The sequence below is a fragment of the Zootoca vivipara genome, chromosome 5 (assembly GCF_963506605.1).
Source record: "Zootoca vivipara chromosome 5, rZooViv1.1, whole genome shotgun sequence".
NCBI lineage: Eukaryota > Metazoa > Chordata > Lepidosauria > Squamata > Lacertidae > Zootoca > Zootoca vivipara.
The window spans coordinates 36298356-36321476 of NC_083280.1; the positions used below are offsets into that span (position 1 = coordinate 36298356).

General features: G+C 42.0%; 3 protein-coding genes across 7 annotated transcripts in view; all 3 read right to left on the bottom strand.

Moving 5' to 3' along the window:
* The window catches only part of UBXN7 (UBX domain protein 7), a 34060-nt gene extending 28828 nt beyond the window's left edge, over positions 1-5232 (bottom strand). Inside the window, exon 1 of one of the 3 annotated variants that reach the window (XM_035133331.2) lies at positions 4951-5232. In XM_035133331.2, coding sequence (XP_034989222.1) covers positions 4951-5023 — 73 coding nt within the window. In that variant the 5' untranslated portion in view covers positions 5024-5232. Of the gene's footprint in view, positions 1-4670; positions 4732-4950 lie in introns of those variants that run through there. The other 2 variants (XM_060274581.1, XM_035133330.2) reach the window with 2 other exon arrangements.
* A 548-nt stretch (positions 5233-5780) lies between these two features.
* On the bottom strand, positions 5781-16938 carry RNF168 (ring finger protein 168). Of its 3 annotated transcripts, none has more exons than XM_035133198.2 (7): positions 16611-16938; positions 14131-14468; positions 12860-12936; positions 12531-12707; positions 10606-10715; positions 10060-10147; positions 5781-9828 (listed from the first exon to the last, which is right to left on the bottom strand). In XM_035133198.2, the coding sequence occupies exons 2-7, from the start codon at positions 14429-14431 to the stop codon at positions 9124-9126; spliced, it is 1458 nt and encodes a 485-aa protein (XP_034989089.1). In that variant the 5' UTR covers positions 14432-14468; positions 16611-16938; the 3' UTR covers positions 5781-9123. The 3 variants fall into 3 exon arrangements, with proteins under 3 accessions (XP_034989089.1, XP_060130565.1, XP_034989087.1); XM_060274582.1 differs by having other exon boundaries at positions 15739-16938; XM_035133196.2 differs by having other exon boundaries at positions 5782-9828; positions 16432-16938.
* Positions 16939-17672: 734 nt separating this feature from the next.
* SMCO1 (single-pass membrane protein with coiled-coil domains 1) lies at positions 17673-23011 on the bottom strand. Its single transcript, XM_035133195.2, has 3 exons — positions 21720-23011; positions 20050-20199; positions 17673-19542 (listed from the first exon to the last, which is right to left on the bottom strand). Exons 1-3 carry the CDS (start codon positions 21767-21769, stop codon positions 19158-19160), a joined length of 585 nt encoding a protein of 194 aa, XP_034989086.1. The 5' UTR covers positions 21770-23011; the 3' UTR covers positions 17673-19157.
* Between the last annotated feature and the right edge of the window lie 110 nt (positions 23012-23121).

Genomic DNA, 23121 nt, shown 5'->3' on the forward strand with positions numbered 1-23121 from the left:
GGCTCGGGCGCTCCTGAGTCCTGACCCCAGCCGCTTCTACGCGGCAGCAGCAAAAGAGCCATGCGGCCACATGGAGAGGCTAGCGCCCGAGCGGGAGACGCGATCTCTGCAAAGCTCTGCACTCACTTCATCCGCCCGACGGGAAAGCGAAGTGGGGAAGAGAAAAAGAGAAAAAACCGAAGCGGCTCTTTTTCTCTTCCCCACTTCACTTTCCCGTCGGGCGGATGAAGTGAGTGCAGAGCTTTGCAGAGATCGCGTCTCCCGCTCGGCCACATGGAGAGGCGAGCGCCTGAGCGGGAGACGCGCTCTCTGCAAAGCTCTGCACTCACTTCATCCGCCCGACGGGAAAGCGAAGTGGGGAAGAGAAAAAGAGCCGCTTCGGTTTTTTCTCTTTTTCTCTTCCCCACTTCGCTTTCCCGTCGGGCGGATGAAGTGAGTGCAGAGCTTTGCAGAGATCGCGTCTCCCGCTCGGCCACATGGAGAGGCGAGCGCCTGAGCGGGAGACGCGCTCTCTGCAAAGCTCTGCACTCACTTCATCCGCCCGACGGGAAAGCGAAGTGGGGAAGAGAAAAAGAGAAAAAACCGAAGCGGCTCTTTTTCTCTTCCCCACTTCGCTTTCCCGTCGGGCGGATGAAGTGAGTGCAGAGCTTTGCAGAGAGCGCGTCTCCCGCTCAGGCGCTCGCCTCTCCATGTGGCCGAGCGGGAGACGCGATCTCTGCAAAGCTCTGCACTCACTTCATCCGCCCGACGGGAAAGCGAAGTGGGGAAGAGAAAAAGAGCCGCTTCGGTTTTTTCTCTTTTTCTCTTCCCCACTTCGCTTTCCCGTCGGGCGGATGAAGTGAGTGCAGAGCTTTGCAGAGAGCGCGTCTCCCGCTCGGGCGCTCGCCTCTCCATGTGGCCGCACGTCTCTTTTGCTGCTGCCGCGTAGAAGCGGCTGGGGTCAGGACTCAGGAGCGCCCGAGCCAGCGGCCTCGTCTCTTCCTCGCCATGCCAAGGAGGCCTGCCACCCCGCCGCCTGGCACGGTGGGACGCTCCTCCTGGTGCTGCTGAGCGCTCCGTCCGTGTTGCTGGGCGCTCCGCCCGGCGCTGCTGCGCGCTGCAGCAGCCGGTTCCAGGCGGCGGGGAGGCAAGCTGAAATCACTTCAAACGGCGTTTTTAAACGCCATTTTACCTCCTGGTTCCAGGCCCCCAGTTGGCAGGCATGGGGGTATGTCTTATTTTCAGGGTATGTCTTATATTTCTCAAATGCTTAAAATTGTTGCCCTGGCTTACTTTTTGACTACGTATTAAAAAAGGGGAAACACGGTAGTCAAAAATAAGATTCCATTCTGGTTGTTGTTGCCAATTCCTTCTTCCCAATAGTCCCAGGCCACAGATCAAAATCTCGCCCAACTCTTGCATTAAAATCACCCAGGAGGAAAATTTTATCCTCCTTAGATGTCTCTGATAGGATGGCACCCAGCTGAGAATGAAATTTTTATTTAATGTCTTTACTGGCATCCGATCTTCGAGTTTCTTGAAGCACTGCAAAATTGAAGTATTCTCTTGCAATGGTAGCAGTCCTGCGTTTGGGACGCTCATCATCTGTGTTGTCTAATGAAGTCTGTATATTCCATGTTCCAAAATTCAATTGTCTTTTATGACCACTGGGGAGGCAGACAATATTTACTGCACCTTTTCTAGCCCCTCCCCCTTTCTGGGGTGAGCAGAGTGGATCCTAAATAGGACTGCTATGTTGTGGATACAGCTGCCAAGCTACTCAACCGCCTCATTCCTTGAGTCAGAACGAATGAATCTGTATCCACCACCCATCTGCCGGTTCATGACTAGTGGCTTCCAGATTTCATAGTCCTGCCTGTTACCATTTGCCGATCGCCATGAGACTTTTTGGGGGTTTGGGATCGGTTTTTGGGTGATGCCTCTGCATAATTTGTTTTATGTGTGTAGATCAGTGCACGCTGACCAACGCAGAGTCTTCGCAGTAATGCTCTATTCTGATGGCATGAGTATCACAACAACTGGTAGATTTTTATCTGCTGCAGCCTTCATCCGCCTTCACAGCCATTCTAACATACTGCTTGTTATCTTTCGCCTGTTCTGTCGTTGAGGACTTCTACGATCATTCTTTGTCTAGTTCCTCCCTTTTGACCTTACCACCTTGGGTGACCCTGCTGGGAGTACAAGACTCCCAAGAGCTTCGCTCACAAGGGTCATAGGAATGTGCAAGCCCACTCATCACGACAAGGTGATGATCCAGTGGGGTGGATTATCATTAAACAAGGTAACTGGGGTGAAGTAACTGTGAAGTAACTGGGGTGGTCAGTTCTGCTTCACTCCCATGTAGTCCAGGCAGAAATTAAAGGAGTGAGTGAATATGGCGCCTCCCATAGATAAGATGCCTCTTTGCTGGGGTGTGAGAAGGACTCCTAGCTATATTAAAATACCCCACAAACATGGGGATCATTCAGCTCAATGCACCATCTCTCCTCTTTCCATGAGCTATAAACAGTTAAACCAATCCTAGTATGCATTCCCAACAAATAAGTTCTCCTGATTTAAGAGGACATGCTTCAAAGTAAAAGAGCTTAAGATTCCTGCCACTCTCTCTAGTTTGTACTATCTAGAACTTCAGCATAGCATTAACATACATATCAAGGTTGCAGCTGCAAAATGTATTTTCAGCTCATACATCAGTTGAAAACAGATATTAAAAAATTATATTTGTATCTAAACAGTCTTCCATTTTACACCTCTTGTGCTTTGGATCATGTATGATGAACATTCATTTAAATCTGGCCAAATTAATCTAATTAAGAATTCATCATTAGCCCTTAAACAAATAAAACTATTTTTGTACTTTTATTATCTCAATGGACATGAGAAAGTTGATGAACAGGATTATGCATCCCAATTAAGAACTTGTCCCAAGGGACATTTTCCCTGACAGACTGATAACAGGGGATAAATATTTTCTTGGTATATACTAAGATACATTTGTCTCCTTTTAATAGATGATATGTACTTCCTTACATTGAAAAGAAGTTAAATAGTGAACTTGACCTTTTCCTTTTACTAAAAAGGCAGAATGATTCTGTTTTCCTCTCTTTACTTAATTCTACATTCTAAATATTTTTTAAGATGTGGAATTTAGTAAAATAATTATTCTCAGCCACAATACTTGATGTAGGCCTGATGTATTCACTACAGAATTTAACACAGCAGCAAGTAATAACACCATAATGATTTACAACTATACAATGTAGTAATATTGTAATTTTTTGCCCCAAACACAGTAAATCTGAACTTACAATAAAATAAGTTAGAAAAAGTACAGTCAATTTTATCTTTGTTATTGAACACACTTTTAGAGATATTAGTTCCCCACTCCCACAAAGGAGGCAAACAGAAAGTTTCAATTACATCAGTCTAGCCAGTAAAAAAAACCTTCCTAACAAACAATAGCTTGCTAGGATAAAGGGAATACTCAATACTATTATGGTCACTTAGGAGTTCTGACACCACATTTCAAAGGTACATTAGCTTCCCTAGGGTAAAGTTACTTTGACGTTAAGGATTCAGTAGCACAGACCAATTAAAGCAAGGTGATTTAACTTGGTGCAACAGATTATGAAAACAAAAAACAAAGAACTGCCTCTTGCAGCACCAGTTTAAACTGCTCATGTAATCTAACAAAGTTTACATGGCAATTTTATGTATATCTACTCAGAAATAAGTGCATATAGAATTGCAGCCTTAATTTGTCAGTGAGTCCTAGAACACATAGAGGGGGATAACTTCATCTCAGGAAAAGGCTGGAAGAAGGTTGGAGAAGACTGCTAAGTGGTGGCCTAAGAGAAATTTGTAAAATTATGAACAATATATAGACAGTATTACCAGACATTCTACTCTCTCAAGATTGGTATTCAAGATCATTAAACAAACTGACAGACAGTAAGTTCAGGACAGAAGACGGACTTCTTTAAACAGTTCACAATTAATCTATGAAATGCCTTGTCACAAGACCGTCACTAACCTTAGAAACAATGTGTTACCACCAGCTGCCTCCCCTCATGCCCTTAAACATCCATTGCTAGGGTCCATGTTACATTAGTAGAACTGTATTTTGTTGTCTTTATTATGTGTGTTGCCTAATTCATGCAGTTACAATTTTTCTTAAATACCCAGATATAAAGTCGCCCTGTAGAAATTCTGTTTAGTAAGTATCTGATAACAATGAATACTTCTGTGGGATATTCTTCCTCTCACAACTGTAGAGAGTACGTATACCAAGAGTGATCCCTTCCTTATCTCATTATCAGCCTATTAAAAATGGATTTTTGCTCTACTGCATTACTTGTGTCAATAATGACTCAACCCAGCAGCACAGAAAGCCAAAAAAGAAGGGTCAGGAGAGGAGCTTTCATCTCAGGAAATGACATGGGACGGGCATTTCTAAGCGTCAGTTCTCGTTCTTCCCTCCAAGCCCCAAGGCAACGATCAAGCCTCAACTCCCAACTCCTTCTGGAGGATGTCACACTGCGGCCCGCTTGAGCGCTCTCGTTTTCGCTCTCTGCGAAATGCATACTCGACCCCATCTTATGCCCCCCCCCCACTTCCTCCACAAAGGAATTCCCCCTCAACTCCCCGAGGCACATCGTACTTGCCCTTACCCGTGGTAAAGCACAGCCCCGGGATCCTATTTCGGCTCCCTCCACACAACCCCATTTTCCACACGGGAACCGCCACCCCCTCCCCGCACCCCCTCCCCGCTCCCTCTGGGTCTCTCTCTCATCTCTGCCTCCCGCCAACTCCGTCACAGACGTCGCCCTCCTCTCCTCTCCTCCCCCGACCTCAAGCAAAGCCCCTCTTCCCCCAGCCTTACACCCCGCCCCATAGCAGAAACGGCTCCAGCCCTCGTTTAAGCTTATTCCGGGTTTTCGCGCGCCTCACCCGTGATGGCGGTGAATTGCTGGATTAACCCCTTCAACACTGAGGCGGCAGCGGAGCCCCCGGGCGCCGCCATCTTGCCGCCTCTACCGCCGAACAACAACACCCGCCACCTGCCGGCTGCAGTGCGCAGGCGCAGAACCACCGCACCCCAGTCTCCCCTTGCTCGCTTTCAACTTCAATAGTCAAGCTTTATTGGGAGCGCGACGCTGTAAGACACAGGGAAGAGGAAGAGGGGTTCTGTGCGCCGGTGCTCGCGCTCCTGCCGTCCGCCCCCAACAGATGGCATCCCAGTCGCCGATTGACGCCTTCTAGCGGCCGGCGGATTGCATTGCCCCCTAAACTGGCGGCGGAAGCTACTGGGAAATAAAGTGGAAACCGAGGAAGTGGCAGCGCAGTTCTCCCGCGGGACTCGGGGAAGGAAGAAGGTGCTTCGTGGCAGCTCACGCCTGTTGCCATTCCTGGGTTGTCATTATTGACACAAGTAATGCATATAGTTTTAGGTAAGGTAAAGGTCTAGGACGGTATATTAACAACAACAACAACAACAACACCGTCAGGTGTAGTGGCGAAGTCCTGCTTCCCAGGCATGGGCGTAGCCAAAGGGGGCAGGGAGGGGCAGCTGCCCCCCAATTCAATAAAAACACATAGCTAGCTGAGGTTCTCTCCCGCCCCCCAAACAAAATCCTCGCTATGCCCATGCCATGTTCGCTGAGGTAGATATTGGAAGCACTGCTGCATGGAACTTCCATGCAGGGTTAATTCAGTACAGCTGGTGCAGAATTTGGCGGCCAGGTTGCTCACTGGGGCAAGACAGTTTGAGCATCTAAAGTGCAATAAGATAAATAGGTACTGCTGAGGCGGGAATGTAAACAGCGTTTCCATGCGGTCCATCACGGTCCTCCATGTGTCAGTAGTTTAGTCATGCTGGGCACATGACCCGGAAAGCTGTCTGTGGACAAACGCTGGCTCCCTCGGCCTGAAAAGTGAAATGAGTGCCGCACCCCATAGTCGCCTTTGACTGTACTTAACTGTCCAGGGGTTCCCTTACCTTTACCTCACCTAAAAATACTTAAAATACGCGCCTCCCCACCCCCCTGCATATTAACTAGCCTGGACCCTGTGATCATCAGCAGAGGCCCTTCTTCAGAGGCAATGCAAGAACAGGCCATTTCTTTGGTGGCTCCTCACTTGTGGAATGCTCTCCCCCAGGAGGCTCACCTGGCACCTTCATTACTTATCTTTTGATGCCAGGCGAAAACATTTCTCTGTAACTAGGCCTTTTAAAATGTATTTATGGGAGTGGGGTTTATTGGTTTGTTTTTTGGGGGGGTTGTTACGCATTTTCTGCTCTCATTTTGTATTTTTATGTTGTGAACTGCCCTGTCATCTTCAGATGAAAGGTGGTATACAAATCTAATAAATAATAATTATAATAAAGAATGGGCTTCATGGAAAGTAATGCACAGCTACAGAAAGTAGTGGGGCTGACATGAGCTGCCTTCGAGTGGAGTCCCCATGGCACTACCTTGAAGACAAGCCAGACACACCCTCTCCTGGTGGACCACATAAGCACTGTCGTGTCCAGCTGAGCTAGGTAGAACATCTAGAATGGAAATGATAGCAATCATTTTTGTATATCGCTTTCATGCAGTATCTGTTCTAGTATCAGTGAAGTACTTGAGTAAATGTATACGTTTGCTCCTCCTCCTGCTGGACTTGTACTTCTACATTTTTTACAATTATCGTATAAGCCATGGACAGCCAACGTGGTGCCCTCCAGATGCTGTTGGACTAAACTCCCAGCATCCCTGACTACTGGTCACCATGACCGGGGCTGATGGGAATTGTAGTCCAACTTCTGGTTACCACTGCTGTATAGGCATCATCATATAAGGCAAGTCAGTATTTCCCACATTGCAAAAAGGACTGGTGCTTAAAGTAGTTAACTTAAGGCTATCTAGTTGATTCGTGAAGTGAGTTTTGAAGCAGGGTCAGGTCAATTTGATTCCTAGTTTAGGTTGCAATCCTAATCCATGACTGGAAGAAGTGGGAGTATGATGGAGCAGCACATCCAGCTGTGCTTGCACTAACCAGGGTAAAAGGTAGAAGTAGCAGGGAAATGGAAGGTCTTGCATGGACTCTGGAGGCCTTTGTGAGATTTTGGACAGTCCCGCAAGATCTTGTGAGACCTTCCCAGAGGCCAGTCAGAGAGCTTAAAAGGTCTTTCTGCACAGAAGAAACCCAGTGTGCAATCTGTACAATTGAGTTCTGACTGGCCACCAAGCGCATAAAGCTGTGATTGTGCAAGTTAAATGTATGCAAATTGCAAGTAAACTATGTTTCTGATGTGGAAGTGAGTTCTGTTGCTTTTATAGCCAAAACTGCACAATCCATGCACAAAATGGCGGTATCAGCATGTGGCTCTGAGGTTTGAAAATCTTAAGAGGGAAGAACCCCCCCCCCCAAATAGTCTAATGAGTACCAAACATGTTCAGTGGTCACAGAATACTGTTGATGGAAAATGGAAAAATGGGTGTGTAGGACTATCAAAAAGGGTATCATGAATTTTTAAAAAACCTATAAATAACAATTAGAATGTCATTGAAGAGGGTATGGCTGACTGGAAAACTGAGCAGGAACACTCAACAGTTCTAATTCAGTATGATAAAATGATTAAATGCTTATAAAAAATGGTAGGCAGACCACCACGATCTCTCTGAAATGTGCAAAATTTGTTTTTAAAGTGAATTTAATCAATTAGAACTAAAGAGAGTTATTTTTAAAGTTTTCTATAAAGTGTACCTCAATCCAGTTGAATATATACAATATTGGATGTAAGTTGGCAGTGCTTCAAATTAAGAGCAAACAACTACAGGGGAATCCCCACTTATGCAGCAGTTCCATTCTGCATGCAAACAGGGATTTCCCTGTTCACCCAGCCCCCAGTACCATTTTTGGTGTGCATGTCAGTGAGAGCGTGTGTGCTGATTGTGTACAATTGGGGAGTTGCCTGTAAATGTGATGGAGCTGCTGTACTATTCAAACAGTCTGAAATAATATGTTTGTGGAAGGAAGGAGACTGTCCAATTGTATCTTAATATTTACTACCCAGATGACCTTAACTTCTGATTAATATACTATGTGCAGCAAATATTCCAAAAAAGGAGAAAATAACTGAGAAGTCTTCTACATAACATTGGCTACGAAATTTTTTGAAGTAATCTTCATTTCATCAAACTAACTCTGAGGTTCAGGGAGGGGTCTTTAAGTTTCATTTTTATCAGAGCTGTAACTAGTTTACAGATTGTAAGACATTATAAAAATATTGCTCATGAGATGGTTATTATGAAATTTAGAATATGAACATAATATTCATTTATATACAGCATATTGTGGAGATTATTTAATGTCACCATGTTTTTTATGGGAAATGTATTTATTACTGTAAAAATATGAATTATTAACAAAAACAAAACATATGCACAAGCTCCATCTTCAGACATTACTTGAATATATTTTAAGATCCCCTACTGAACTGTGGAAATTCATTCAAGATAGGATAGTTTTCTCATGAAGCTTGAAAGCCATTTTAATGGATTATGTTCTAATCTAATAATTCCAAGAAATAGAAAAAACACTTGGAAAAAAATAGGAATTCTTAAGTTCAGGGCAGATATATATAGGGGAGATGTGAAGGATGACATCTGGGTCATTTACTATGTGTTCCAACAATAAAAGTGTAAGTCTGAATCAACAACATCAACAGTGTCAAGGTTATACTGACCCATCAAACTGAGTGATGTCTCAGTTCAAGCCAGGTTTACATATCTTTTCAAATTTTCTTACTATTGTTGTGGTAAGGAACTGGGAGGGTGTAATAGGAAACTGGTTTGATTACACAATGAACACTACATGAGCTGTAGTGCATGATGGTTTTAAACAAACATCTCTCTTGACATTCAGAGCAACCTGTTACCGTGCATGTGTTAAAGAACTGAATTGCAACAAGTAAAAGCAAGTGGGCATACAGCAGGGACTACTGGTTCCCAATCAAGTTTCACATTAATTCTGAGAGCACTTGATCCCTGAAGAAATAATTCTTTGACTCGGTCAGCTTTTCAACAGTGCCCCTTCATTAACTCCAATCAATGTCATGAAAGTACTACTGTTCATCTAGTTTGTTGCAGGCCTCTTAAACATCTGAAGAATTGTTGTTTGCTTGCTTGAAAGCACTTCTGCATCTTTTGAGTTAGAGCTGTTGACACAATTCAAAACATTTCCTCCTTTTACAGAAGGTGACTTTGCCTGGAGCTGGTTAGAGGGTTTCCAGTTCTCATTGTGGGAGTTTCTGTGTAGTTTTCGTTTATCTGTTTCAAGTGGGCTGTTTGAAGACTTTGAGTTCTTTGAAAGCCTGCTCCGTTTCCTTGCAACTGGAGATTCTTTTACTGACTGAGATGTTGTAGGACGCAAATGGTATTCATCTGGAGACCCTTTTTGGCGATTTAGCATGTTCTGCTCTTTGTACATTTCCCTCTGAAGCTTCAGAGCCAGACGTCTATCCTCTTCTTCTTGCTTTTGCCTTTCATAAAACTGCTGCTCCAAACTTATCTGCCTTTCTATATCATCCATCTCTTCTTCATCATCAGTTTGTGAGAAAATTCTTTTCCTTTTATCATTTAAGTATGAATCAGCTGCTGCTTCAGGGAAGGATTCTTGAGATGTTCTCAACTGCATGTCTGTTGTAAAACTCTCATTTTTATAGTCATAACCATCCGCACCTCTCTTTGCCTCCCTGATTGCCTGTGGAGATAGTGTGGGCATTTCATTTTCTCTTCCCTTTTCTCTTGATGTACAGATGTTTTTAGTGTTGCTGCTCTCCTGGAAGAAAGAAATGTGCAAATTATAGCTGTCAAATACAGTTCACTATTCCCAAAAGATTTTGCATGCACTCATGTTATAAATATGAAAAAGAAATGGCATTCATATTAGCAATACAGAGTACTGTATGGAAATATATGGGATATTAAAATTCACATAGATATCACATGTATTTATATGAGAATGCTGAAATCTTTATATGCCACAGGAATCGAGATATGTATACATTACCTCAGAAAAGGAGCCAGAGTGTTCTTCTTGCAATTTTTTTAAACACCTCATTGGAGGCAAGGAATTAAAGGGCTTTGGAGACAAATACCTTAAGGGAAAAGGAACATAAGCATACTTTTACAGCATGTGAAGAATGAAGTCTTAAGGCAAAGTCAGAATAATTCTTAACTTAATACAATCCTATTTCTATTCAGACTAAGTCCTACTGAAGTCAGTAGGTAAGTGGGACTAAGACTGCAGTCTAAGAGCAGAGCATGTGGCAAAATGTTATAAAACTAAGCTTTTTATATTGCCTATGCTGCCAGGAGCGATGGTGGAAAAGCATGTGGACAGAACCAGCTTGGGGAAATCCAAACCAGGCGAAGTTTTCCAAAATGAGAAAATGCACCATCCTCATGTCGATTTTTTTTAAAAAAGCCCATCAATTGAAAACTGCCAAAATAAAGTCATATAATAAAACTCCTATTATCATACTGTTAAATTTCTCCTACCACAGTGTATATAACGAATTATGTACCAAGAAACAAATTACTGGATCCAACTTACTTTTTAATGTCCACAAAACTGCAGCATTTGCTTTTTGATGTTTTGCCAGAATCAGAGGGGGAGGGCCCAGGTGACAGGCTGCTCTTCATGTGCTCCTCAGCAGAGCTGTTCTGTATTGACAAAAAAGCACACCAATATAAATAAACATGCTTTTATACAGTCATTCGTCTTTTGGCATAATTTAATACAATCCTAATGCATGCAAATGATTTAAACCATTATAAACAAACTCTAATATATCTGTACTGTTCCCAACAAAGGAAACTCTTAGAGCCCTTATTTATATCATGCAGAGTTCCCCAAGTGTTGAAATAAAATGCTATCATGAGCCCATCACCTACCAAATCTTCCTAATAAGAGGGAGGTGTAAAAGAAGCATATGTGTGACAGAAAAGGGCAGAATCCACCCCCCTCAGATACACCTGATTGAAGAATTCAGGGACAGAACCTCTGAGTAGGCTCTAATGTAAACACCAATGAAAGAAACCACTGTTAGTGAGACCAAACCCAGGTGGAACTTTCCTCCCATCTACAATAGAATCGAGTGGGTTTTCATTGCCACCACCTCCCATCATGGAAGAAAATGGGTTTTGGCTTTTACCTGGTTTAATATGTGCTCATTTCGCTAGGAACACTTCTAGGTTTAATCTTAAGATTCTTTCATAACAGGCACTAGATTCTTAACTAGAAGTAGGAATATTAAAGAAAAATGTTCACAAGTGAAGCCCACTAATTTAAATTAAAAATAATGGGTTGGAATTTCCTGCATTTGTAATACAGTGTAATCTGTAGTCATTTCAAAACTTAGAATTTTTCCAAGTTACATCTTTTAATTTTTAACACAGCTTTTTTCAATTCCAGTTTAAATATAATAGTCAAAGGAGGTAGATCTTGCGAAACCAGGGGGAAATGTTACATTGGGATAGTGAAATAAGCAGACTACATAGAATAAATATTCAATACGTTGATAATATCTGTCTACTTTTTATGCAGAAAGCAGATAAATGTTGGCATCCATCTGCTTCAAAAGACAATGGATTACTCCTCCAGAGGTGAAGCCAAACTGCTGGAGAATCATAGTGACTGCTGTGGCTGCAGAGAGCAGTAATTCTTAACTGCTGCCACCCACATTGTTTTTGCTGCATTAGCAACACAGAAGTGACCTCTCCAAGGTGCTAGCTTGGGCAGTATGCATGGAGGCCCTGGGCTGCCCAGATGACAAGAGGCCTCTCTCTTGGCATCTCTGATGTGGTCCAAAGGGAAGTAGAGCAACACATTTTGTACCAGCCTGGCTGCAGGAGTTTCGAGAAAGAGGCATATAAGACACCATCCAACCGCCTTAAGGACTTCGAATTTATGTACGGTTTACTCCTTAGCCTTTTCTTCTCCCAAATATGTCCCACATAGTAGCAGGTAGAGATATTTTGCTCTGGGTTTACTCCCAAAGCCTTTCTCAGTAATGAGTATAACTGCAAGGCAACAGAGGTTTAGGATCAGTTTTCCTTCTCCTAGAATGATGAGCCCCATCTTGGGGTATATTTACGGTAGGTTCTTTAGATAAGTAACATTGAAAAGGTGCCTGGTATGTACCTTCTTCAAATATTAAGGCTCAAAGCAACATTTAAGAAAATAAACTGATGGTATTCTAAGTCACACTTTTTGGAATATTCCGTCTGCACAAGCATTACAGCTTGCCAGATGTTCTCCTTGCTCTGTGCACTGTTCTGGGGTATTCTCTTGATCCCCTCTAAGCCAATTTCAGGAGGCAAGGGGGGGAGGGGGGATGCCTCACTACGTAAGTGAAAGCCCTTATGCAGGGCTTCAACTGATGGGGCACATTCTATCCTGAGAATTTAATTGAACTGAGTTGTCTACTACCATCAAGTTCAAGCTGCTACTTAAAATTTCATCTTGATCAAACTTACCAGATCGCAACTTAGTTTCTGTGCCAATATTTCATCTAGTAGTAATTGTTCTTCCATCTGTTTTTTTCTTTCTTCTGCTAGCCTCTGCTCTTCTTCCTCTTCTGCCAATAGCCTTTGAATATACTCTTTGCTTGCATTGCTTGCTTCTTCTTCATGAGCCAGTCGTTCTGCTTCTACCTGAAGTAAGAGTTTATCATAACTTATTTCTGAATTTTTCTTGCAGTTTAGACTGAATATCTTAGCCAAAAGCTTTTTCTTTTGACTGCAGCTTTTGTGTTTTTTTCTGAAAGCTGACTATTAGTGGGTCCCGCAGAACTTTCTAGATTTACCTTGCTTATCTCTTCTTCATACTCCTGTCTTAATTCTCCAGGTTTACTTAAACAGCGCACTGGCTGATGTAGGCACACTGTCCAGAAAAGAAAAGATTGGAGAAATATAGTTACAGTATTAATGAACCAATTAAGGACTGTAGTTTTCCTATAAAGAAACTTCAAGTTCCAATTTAATTTCAGTACAGTGGAACCTCAGTTTATGAACACCTCGGTTTATGAATTTTCGGTTTTTACGAACGCCGCGGACCCATCTGGAACGGATTAATTCACTTTCCATTACTTTCAATGGGAAAGTTCGCTTCAGTTTATGAACGCTTCAGTTTATGAACAGACTTCCGGAACCAATTACACCCATGCTTCGGGTTAAGTACGCTTCAGGTTGAGTACTCCGCGGACCCGTCTGGAACGGATTAATCCACTTTCCATTACTTTCAATGGGAAAGTTTGCTTCAGTTTATGAACGCTTCAGTTTATGAACATACTTCCGGAACCCATTGTGTTCATAAACCGAGGTTATATGACAGAATACACTTCTAAAGTAACATCAAAATGTAGTTGATCACTTAAGTGCTGTTCTATCACTGACAGTTTCTGACTTCCTTGGCACTAAAGGATTAAGTAAATCTCCAATATAAATAAGTAAAAGAAGGCTTCAAAGTTTTTCAAAAGAAACTGCAATTATTTGTTTCAGCCCTTGCACTCTTTGATTTGACTTCTTTAGTAATGGACAAATTCTTGAACTATGTTCCAAAGAACTACACTAGTTCTGTGAATCCAAAAGGGCTTTAAATGCTACTGAAATAGAGGGAAGATTAAAAAAGAATTTATAATTTGGCTAATGGTCAAAGGAAACTTTTTCATTTCACTGGGCTAGGACAAGCTCTTAATATAAAACTAAATTCTGGCCCAGATGTTTCAAACCCATTCAAGTAGACAAGACTATTCTAACTCTAGTGCTCACTTTTAGCAATGGTTACTTTTCCATATTCTATTACTTCAGCCTTGCAAATAAACCAGGAAATGCTGGTACCCACAAATGTTTTACTATCCACCTGTCCACTATCCACACTGGAAGCATGCCAATGCCTTAGAAAAACATTCCCTAACAAAGTCTTGTTTGAGCTTTCAAATGTGTCCTTGTCTTGCCACCTGGAGGATATCCTTACTTTCTCCAGACCACAAGGTATACTTAATTTACTGTGTTCCCAAAAGCATTATTCTAATATTTGTAACATATTTATAAGGCCATATATGCCAGGTTTACTCACTATCTTCTTCTATATCCTGTCCACTAATTCTGCGTTGGCATTCTTCAGGAAAATGTTTTTGAATCTTTTCCCATAATTCCAAATTAATAAGAGTGTTATTGCGGGCATTATATCGTGCCCAAGAAGAGACTCGCCGACGACAGAAAGGGCAGTACAAGCTGCTCTTTTCCACTGTAAGCTGAAAACAGGAATTGCAGAGAGTGTGGTTGCATGGCAGTGTGACTGGTTCCAGTAAAATCTCCATGCAGATATTACAGCGACAGTCAGATAAGGACAGTGGAGCCTCCGATTTCTTCGACATGCTGTCTAAGGGAAGGTGACTAGTGCATCATCAGCATCTGAAACCATGACACAGGATCGGCTTAGAATCATCAAAATTGCAGAAAGTTATCAGTATTAGCTCAGTTATTTGGCCCTTTACCTTACAATGTTCTCAACATCCCTCTCTGATCTAACCTTTTTATCACACCTCTCCCCTGGTGTATGTTTGATGTGCACGCTGTATAACAGGGGTCAGCAAACTTTTTCCGCAGGGAGCCGGTCCACTGTCCCTCAGACCTTGTAGAGGGCTGGACTATATATTTAAAAATGAATTCCTATGCACACTGCGAGGGGGGTAAGTAGTCCTCCTCCCAGGCCCAGCCGCCTCCCCGGTTTGCCGCCTGCCTCATTCACCAAAGGCGGTGGTGGCGCGAAACGGGCTTCCTCCCCACCTAAAGAAGGTGCTATGCTTACCTTCCCAGGGGGTGCCGCTGCTGTCACCACCACCACCGCTTCTTGTGAAGTGGGTAAGCAGAGCAAGCTCATCCGGTCCTCTCTCTGGCCCACAGGAGCACCAGGGCGGTGGGAAGAAGAGGCCGAGCGGCGGCGGCTCTGCCAATCAAACGCCACCGAGGTAAACCAGGCGCGGCGTTTGATTGGCAGAGCGGCCTCCACTCGGCCTCTTCCTCCTGTCGCCATTGCCGGGAGTCTTGGCTTCGAAACGGGTTCCGGCTTCACAGCCCGGGCCAGATCTAGGAGCCAGGTTGGCCTGATTCGACCCGGGGCCTTAGTTTGCCGCCCCCTGCTGTATAAGTTCTACATAGAGCAGCCCTATCAACTATGAGCCTGCATCAACATATTTGGTATTCATTCAAGAGCCTGCACTTTGCTTTATTTTATGATATCCTCTGCCAATTTACAGCATGAGGTATTAGAAGTGCTGGGCTTGCATGTTCCCCTCTCTTTACAACTGGGCAGGAGGAGGACTTCTACAAAGTTTAGTTTTGCTGTTAAAGAATTGTGGCTCAGCTTTACATATGAACCAAGGATCTTTGTTTAAAACAAAATGTGGGCAGTGTCAAAACAACCAACTAGCCTTATTCGCTTCGGTCTTCTCTATGTACCGTATGTATGGAGGAACACAGCGTAAGTCCTTATCTTCACTTGTTAAATGGGATGAAAACAAGCATGTATTCATATTTTACTAACTGAAAGTGGTTGAAATGAATTGAAATACTTCTGCAGCTGCTTTTCACATGTGCCTGTGAAGCTCAAAATTCTAATAAGAATCCTGCTTAGTATTTATTGTCAATTTCAACAATTTGTTTAACACTTAGTCATAGTCACCTTTAATTAGAGTACAGGAGGTCCAATAAGATGAAAAATAAATGAACTCTATACAATCAGAATTCATTTAAAAAGTTTGTTGCAATAAAAGTATCTTCAGTAAGCATGAGATCAACAGGAAGGGGGCCCAAAATACTGACAGTAAGGCTCTTTGTGTGTACAAACCATGCATCCGAGCCATGGGGCAATGGCGTGTGTTAACAGCAACTCCCTTGATGGCCCCAGTGATTAGGAATACTGTAAAGGATCAGTCAGTCCCTGAGGTATCCCAGGTCCAAGTTGCTAAAAGCCTTGTAAATTAATAAAAAATCCTTGAACCTAGACTGGCAGCATATGGGAAGTCAATGCAAGCTTCTGAGTACTATAGTTACATGCATTTACATTGCATAAAACAGTATTTTCATTACAAGTAGGTATCATGCTGTTTAAGATACAAGTAGGCAGGTTTTTATTAAAAGCTGCTTGCCAATTTAGGTACAAAAATGGCTTTACAAAGCAATGTGCACAGATACAGGATACTGGTGCAGGAACAACAGGTCAATTCAAAAAGCACTGATAATTTCTAAACAGAAAAATTCAGCGGGGATGACCGTGAGAGAGCACTCCCATAAACAAAAACTTACTCAAGGTATGTAGTGTAAAACCAGTAAGAATCACCTGCCATATCCTATTCGCATTTAACCTGAAACTCACCTACATGCACCGTTTTCTGGTTCCCAACTTGTTTTAATAAGATTTTTTTTTGCCCGAAGACTACAGGTGTGTGCGCACACAACAGGAAGTTTAGCCAGAGATACCGTATGTGTGCTCAATTCCCTTCCACGAACATTTCAGTGAATAAACACGGGAAAGTGTGGGTTGCGAGTCCCTACTGTTACTGCTGTTGGTTCTCCTCTTCTTCTTCTCACACACTTGGAGAAAAGTTCTTCTGCGTCCCCACTGTCAGGAGCGAAGGCCAAGAAGCCTCTCGACGTCCGCCCCACATTTCTAGGCCAGAGGCCTAGGAAACATTCACCTCAGGGGGGCCCGGCTGACAAGTGGGAACTAAGCGGAGCCTGAGGCCGCGGGGCTTCCAGAACCGATTCACCGTTCCGACGCTTGACTTCCCGTTGCTAGGAGCCAAAATAGAGACCCCGGAAAAGGAAACCGCGCGCGAGCCCGGCGACTCGTTGTCCGCCTGTGTCGGAATTCTGACCCGCCCCTTTCCCGCCTTTCCTCGCCCCTTCCGTTCCACGCGCGCGAGAGAGCGAGCCCGCCCAACGGCTCGCTTTTATTCTGGGAAAGGACGAGGGAGCGGGAGAGGCCTCTAACCTGCCTCTGCGCGCGCAGACGACGCGCGCATGCGTGCCAGCAGATTCCTGTACAGCCGCAGCTACAAGCGTGGGCAGGGGAATCCCGCCGCTTTCTGCCTCTGCGCTAGTCCTCCTGCCGCAGGCTTCGAGCGTGGAGTAATTGGGTTGCAATACTGCACTGCTGCGGAGAGGGCCAATGAGGTTGTGTGCTGTTTTATTCGCAGCACCGTAGGCTTCTGAGTACTATGGTGGGAATGCTTTTATTGAGCCACAATGTACGATATAAAATAATGAAACACCAATAACTGCAAGATTGCTGTACTCATTTTGAGAGTTTTTGTGTTTATTCTCAAGTGTTTTGTCCCCCCCCCAAAAGTGTTTATACAATTGGTTCATTCTCTTTGGGCATGCAAGGATGTACGACTTTAGAAAGCAAACCAACCATTATTTGCTTTTTAAAGTTGCAGTTAATTATATGTTTGACAACATTTTAGCTTAAGAGGAGGTTGGAGGACCATAAGGTCATTGGGGCGGGTGGGGTGGGGGGAAGTGGTATATAAATGCAATAAGCGACTTGGGACCAGCTTACCTGAAAGAGTGCCTTCTGTGATGGAAATGGGCACAGAGCTCGATCCTCTTCAGAGGCATACTGTGGGTGCCTCCACCCAGGCTGGGCCAAAACATTTTGGCACCCAAGGAGCAAAAGAGGGAAGAAAAATCAACAGGATTTGCTGCCTCTGGATGCTGCCACCTGAGGCAGTTGCCTCACCGTGCCTCATGCATGGGTCAGCCCTCGCCTCTTCCAGATGAAGAAAGTTGCTTTTCAGTAGTAGTACCTAGTATGGAATGCTTTTCTCAGAGAGACCAACTTGAAGCCATCTTGGTGGGTATTTTGGTACCAACTGAATACCTTTCTGTTCTTTTAAATTATTATGCAGTCTAATTAAGAGCTGTGTGACCAGGAGGAAATTGGCTTTTCAGGGGCCCCCCAAAGTGGGAAGCCATGTTGTCATCATCTCCCCTCTCCATTTCCCCCCTTAGTTTTTAAAATTGATATATTTCAGTTATATTAAACTAACCTATAGAGATTGTTATGTTATGGGGCAGCATATATAAATGGATATGTAAAGGATATGTAAACCCTAGGTGTTTCATAGATTACCCCTTACCCATTTTATGCTTCAAACAAAACTTAAGTAGTTTGTGCTGATGAAGAGAACACTGAAAATGGCTAATGATAAAGTGTTGCAGCCCAACCATTAGACGTGTGTGTGTATAATATTTTCTTTAAACCATGAATCACTTTATTGAGCAGTTTGTGATTTCATCAGGTGCAAACAGTACATATTAGAAGTAGAGTGTGCTCTGGTGTCAATTTGCTTTTAAATGGGGGTGAATAAGACATGGTGACTTTTAACCACATTGGTAACAGAGAAGAAATAATAACATGCAGCTATGTTTCTAAATGGCAAAAGAAAGCACAGGAACTATGAGGGTATACATAATGAACAAAAGTCATGCTAATCATGGCCAATCATAGATGGCTTAGTGCACTTGAGGTTGCAAGTAAATAAGTGTGCATTTAAAAAACTCACCTGAGGAAACGTCCTCTGCATACTCCGCTTTTTTTACTGTGAGAAAACTGATGAACAAATTGGGAGCAGGCACTCCCTGAAGTACTGTATGCAGCAGGACCCAGCAAATATGTACATCACACTTGCACCAAGACATATGTTTGTGATTTATCCAATTATGCCTGCCTCTCAAGAAGGGGGTGTGTATTTTATGTGAGAAAACAAAAAATGGGAACTTCAAGATTATACTGTACTGTAGGATCTGGATGATAGATTTCAAAAGATAGGAGCAAAATGGGAGTTGTTAATAGTAGTAAATAATAATGCATAGCTTTAGTCATGCTTCACATATGCAAACTTCATAATCCGTACAACTTCTCTGTGAATTGGGCCAGTACAGTGCAAATTTTCTCTGTTAAAGATGGGGTGAAGATTGAGAGGAAGTCTTACATAAAGCTACCGTAAGGACTTTCCAGTTATAAGCAGTTTTGGATACAATTTGTTTCTAGGTTCTTATCCTTTAGGGTGTGTCTCTTGTTATTTGCAAGCATGTTCAGTTTTTTCTGTATTCCACTATGCGAATAGCAGACAGCAGACTGCGCTGAAGCAGCTGGTTCTTCACCACATTGTTTATAATGGAGCTGATGTCATTGGCATAATCTTGCCTTTGATCAGCAGGATAGTAGCAGGCATCGTGGCAATTTGTAATGAAAAATGCACAGAGGGCTTTAACATCTTCTTCTTGCAGCCCCAGTTTCTCCAGTACAGACTTCCAGGCCAGCCTAATTCTTTGGTTTCTGCCTTTTTGCCTCAGAACAGATGACAGAGTAGGAAGGGCTTTTGCCAGATCTGGTAGCATTTCTACCACTTCAGAATGTAAGCAGCGAATAGTTTCACAAATGTAGCTGTAGAAAAGATTTACCTCCACAGAAGAGAATCTGCAAGAAGATATGGAAAAATAACCCATTTTTCAAATAACGTCAACAGGATCAGGATTTATTGCTATTCAGGTAATGAGAGATTATAAAGCTACAATCCTGACCACACTTCTTAAGGTGTGTCTTTTATTGGACCCGTGGAAATTTAATTTGAGCCAAAAGAAACCATGTTTGTGATAATTAAGCCCAATCCTAAAATGTTTATTTGAAGTTATTCCCAGACAAAACTAAAACTAAGGCTAAGTCAGCGTTTAGGTTTACATTTTGGACATAAAGTTGGGAAGTTTTCAAGATTTATTCAGAAGTCCTAAATGGAATTATTTCTCTCCAATACTCCATTATCATCAATTAAAATCATCAATCACTACATGCTCATGTGTTGCCCATATGTTAAACCTATCAAATGATGGTTACAATCTTATGATACCATTATCAGGCACTTTACAGTCAAGTTAATATTATTAAAACTTTTATTAGATTTTTTTGCCTTTGATTTTGCTTTCTCACCTGTCTTCTAGCAGTGATGACCACATTTCATCCTGGTTGAACTGATGCTCCATAACTGTAGTCTGAAACTCAAACTTCTCTGTTAATTTCTGGATGCTAGAGTCTAGCACTGTAAACTGACCCTCTAAAGTCTGCAGTTTGTTCTCCACTCTGTTACGATTTAAAAGCCAGAAGTTATTAAAAGTCAGAACAAGTTAGTCAGGAGTCTCCACTTCTGTAGCATATCCCAAGACTCTTATCTACAGGTTGATTGTAATCACTTGATGAATTTAATCAGCATATGGCTCTGGAGCAATACACTTTCTGCATCAGGAAGCATGTTAAACTCTGTATTGCATTATGGCTGCTGCCACTGCGAAAGAACTGAACTTACGACAAAGCAAGATAATGATAGCAAGGAATATTAAAATCATACTGAGCTCACATACACTTATTTTCAAGCAAATATGTACACCATTGTGTACACAACAGTTTTTATTCACTGCCTTTTATATATAGATTTAATGTAGAACTACAGGAGAATAAAGGACATACACTTCAGTCTCAAGTGATCAATTATTTCATAGGTATCTTAACATCAGAAGGTCCCTTTGAAATGGAGTTAGTTTTCAGCATCACATTTCCCCCCTATTTATTCACAGACCCTTTAAGACCTAGAATTTTATTCATTGGGGTATAACCAGGTCTTTTTCTTCAGCCAGAACTCACTGGAACTCAGTTCCGCCACCTCTCAGGTGGGTGCCATTGCCATTATAAGAGAACAAGGGAGGCATTCATGCTGAGCACCAATTTTTCTAGAAAAATAGCATTGGGTACAGCAAATCAACACTAGATGGTACTCTTCAAATGGTAGCACAATGGGGACATTCCAGAGATGTGGGTCCAAAACTTACAGAGTCTTATGCATAACACAGCATGCAAGTGCATTCCAACTTAATTTGATTCTTAATTTGATTTTTAATGACTGATGTTTTAATGTATTTTTAATCTCTTGTTGGAAGCCGCCCAGCCAGATGGGTGGGGTATAAGTAATATATTATTATTATTATTATTATTATTATTGAAAAGCCAGAATCAAAGCCAAGTGGAAAGCCATGTTTTAGTCTTGATCACAGGCTAACCACTTTTTAATCAGCATATAATATGGAAATAATTCCCTAACCTTGAATTACTGCAAAGATAATTGATGCATATTGTAACACATACAAGAACTTCAGCCCTAAATACATTTACCAAAATATCAACCCATGGACATATATATCTAAATACAGTATACGTGTGCAGGGCCCCAGTCCAAAAATAAACACCTGGTGGTGTTTAAAAGAGTAAAGAAGAAACACTGTAAACTCTGCAAACCAAGTCATTAATATTTTCATTATTTCTATAATTTCATTAGAAATAAAAGAATATGTAACAGCATATTCAACAATACAGTATTTAAGGCTTGGACAGTACATTTTCCACTATCATCCAGACATATAAAGGCAGTTACTACTGCCTGCCAAAATAATGTATTTTATATCACTTTTTGTAAGCTGCCTTGGAGATTCATCAGGCAGAAAAACTATCAATATTATAAACATCTAATCTATAAGGTGTGATTTATTTATTTATTTTGCTGTTTCTCACAATCTATCCCCAACAAAACAAATTGGTTTCCCTTTCACGACCTGTTTAATGTCTTGTTCAGAGCACACAGTGATATAGCTTCTCTGGCCATCTTCAGGGAGAGAAAAAGAATCGTATGTTTAAATGCTGGTTAGCTTCTCTTTTGCAGCAGATAGAAAACATATAACAGGAGTTCCAACTTGTGCTGAAGGTCAATTTTCACTTCAGTCTTTTTATAGCCAGCCAGGACATCCAAGTTTAGCTTATTAACACATGCCCACAAGCACGTTGTTTATTGAACCACAGCGGATCAGTTGTGACAGTTACTTTCACACAAACTACACTAACCTGTTAAATTACTAATTTTTATCTTATGTCTGTTTAGATTCACATTGAGTTGCTATGTGGGAGGTACAGCAGCTTACTGCTTCAATCTTTATATATTTAAAATATTAGTAACCCATGTTAAATACATCTCTTTTCATTTACACCGTTTATGGTAAGTTGCTGCTCAGCTCCCAATACCCATCTGTAGCAATATACATGGGTCACATCAGGTACAAAGAGAACATGTATGAAGAAATTGCCACCCCTCTCTACTTAAACATATCTATACCTACACATACACAAAACGTGAAAGGAACACATCTATTTTAAAGTATAAAAAAACTAGCTACCCGTATTTATAGATACATTTATCTCATTTGTCCTCTGGTCCTGATACAAGAGTACAAATGACTTCTGTATTTTGTTATTAGAACCAGAAGACAAAATCTGTTCCAAGAAGCAGGTACTTAACCTATTAGACATTCATTCATATTGCATGCAGAGCAGGGTCAAATATGTAGTGGTTCCAAAACTGTGCAGCAATTTGCTCAGAATATATGGCAGTTTATATCAATAAGTACCCTGTTTCTCATATTTTAAGACATACCCATAAAATAAGCCATAGCAGGATTTTTAAGCATTCAAGGAATATAAGCCATACCCCGAAAATAAGACATAGTGATAGGCGCAGCAGCAATGCCGGCTGCGGCAGGAGGAGGAGGAAAAAAATAAGACATCCCTTGAAAATAAGCCATAGTGTGTTTTTTTGAGGAAAAAATAAATATAAGACATGTCTTATAATATGAGAAACACGGTAAGTAAGTAAGTAAGTAAGTACATAAGTACATACATACATACATACATACATACAAACAAACAAACATACATATTTTAGGCACAGGAAATGTTTGTGTACATCTTCCCCTCAAGCTTCATTCCATGTTTGCTAAATAATCCAGATTGAAAAACTATGCTCTTGCACTCCATACTTGAAATGCATGGCTTCCAGTTACGGTTAGCACTTACCCTCTAAACCAGAGTTTGTTGATTTGAATAGCATGGTCAATGCCTGCCTGCCATTTTAAGATACCAGTACAATTGCATACCCATACCAGTAAGTTTGGTACTGTGGCAAAA

Bases quoted from the DNA above. Each gene is read 5' to 3' on its own strand.
- RNF168 (XM_035133198.2), bottom strand. From the start codon at position 14,431: ATGTCGAAGAAATCGGAGGCTCCACTGTCCTTATCTGACTGTCGCTGT. The intron at 12,937-14,130 runs GTGAGTAAACCT...TTTTCTGGACAG, and splicing joins ACAGGATATAGAAGAAGATA to TGTGCCTACATCAGCCAGTG. The intron at 9,829-10,059 runs GTAATGTATACA...TCTTTCTTCCAG, and splicing joins ACTCTGGCTCCTTTTCTGAG to GAGAGCAGCAACACTAAAAA.
- SMCO1 (XM_035133195.2), bottom strand. From the start codon at position 21,769: ATGGCCAGAGAAGCTATATCACTGTGTGCTCTGAACAAGACATTAAAC. The intron at 20,200-21,719 runs GTCGTGAAAGGG...AAATCGTAACAG, and splicing joins CTGAACAAGACATTAAACAG to AGTGGAGAACAAACTGCAGA. The intron at 19,543-20,049 runs GTGAGAAAGCAA...ATCTTCTTGCAG, and splicing joins TCATCACTGCTAGAAGACAG to ATTCTCTTCTGTGGAGGTAA.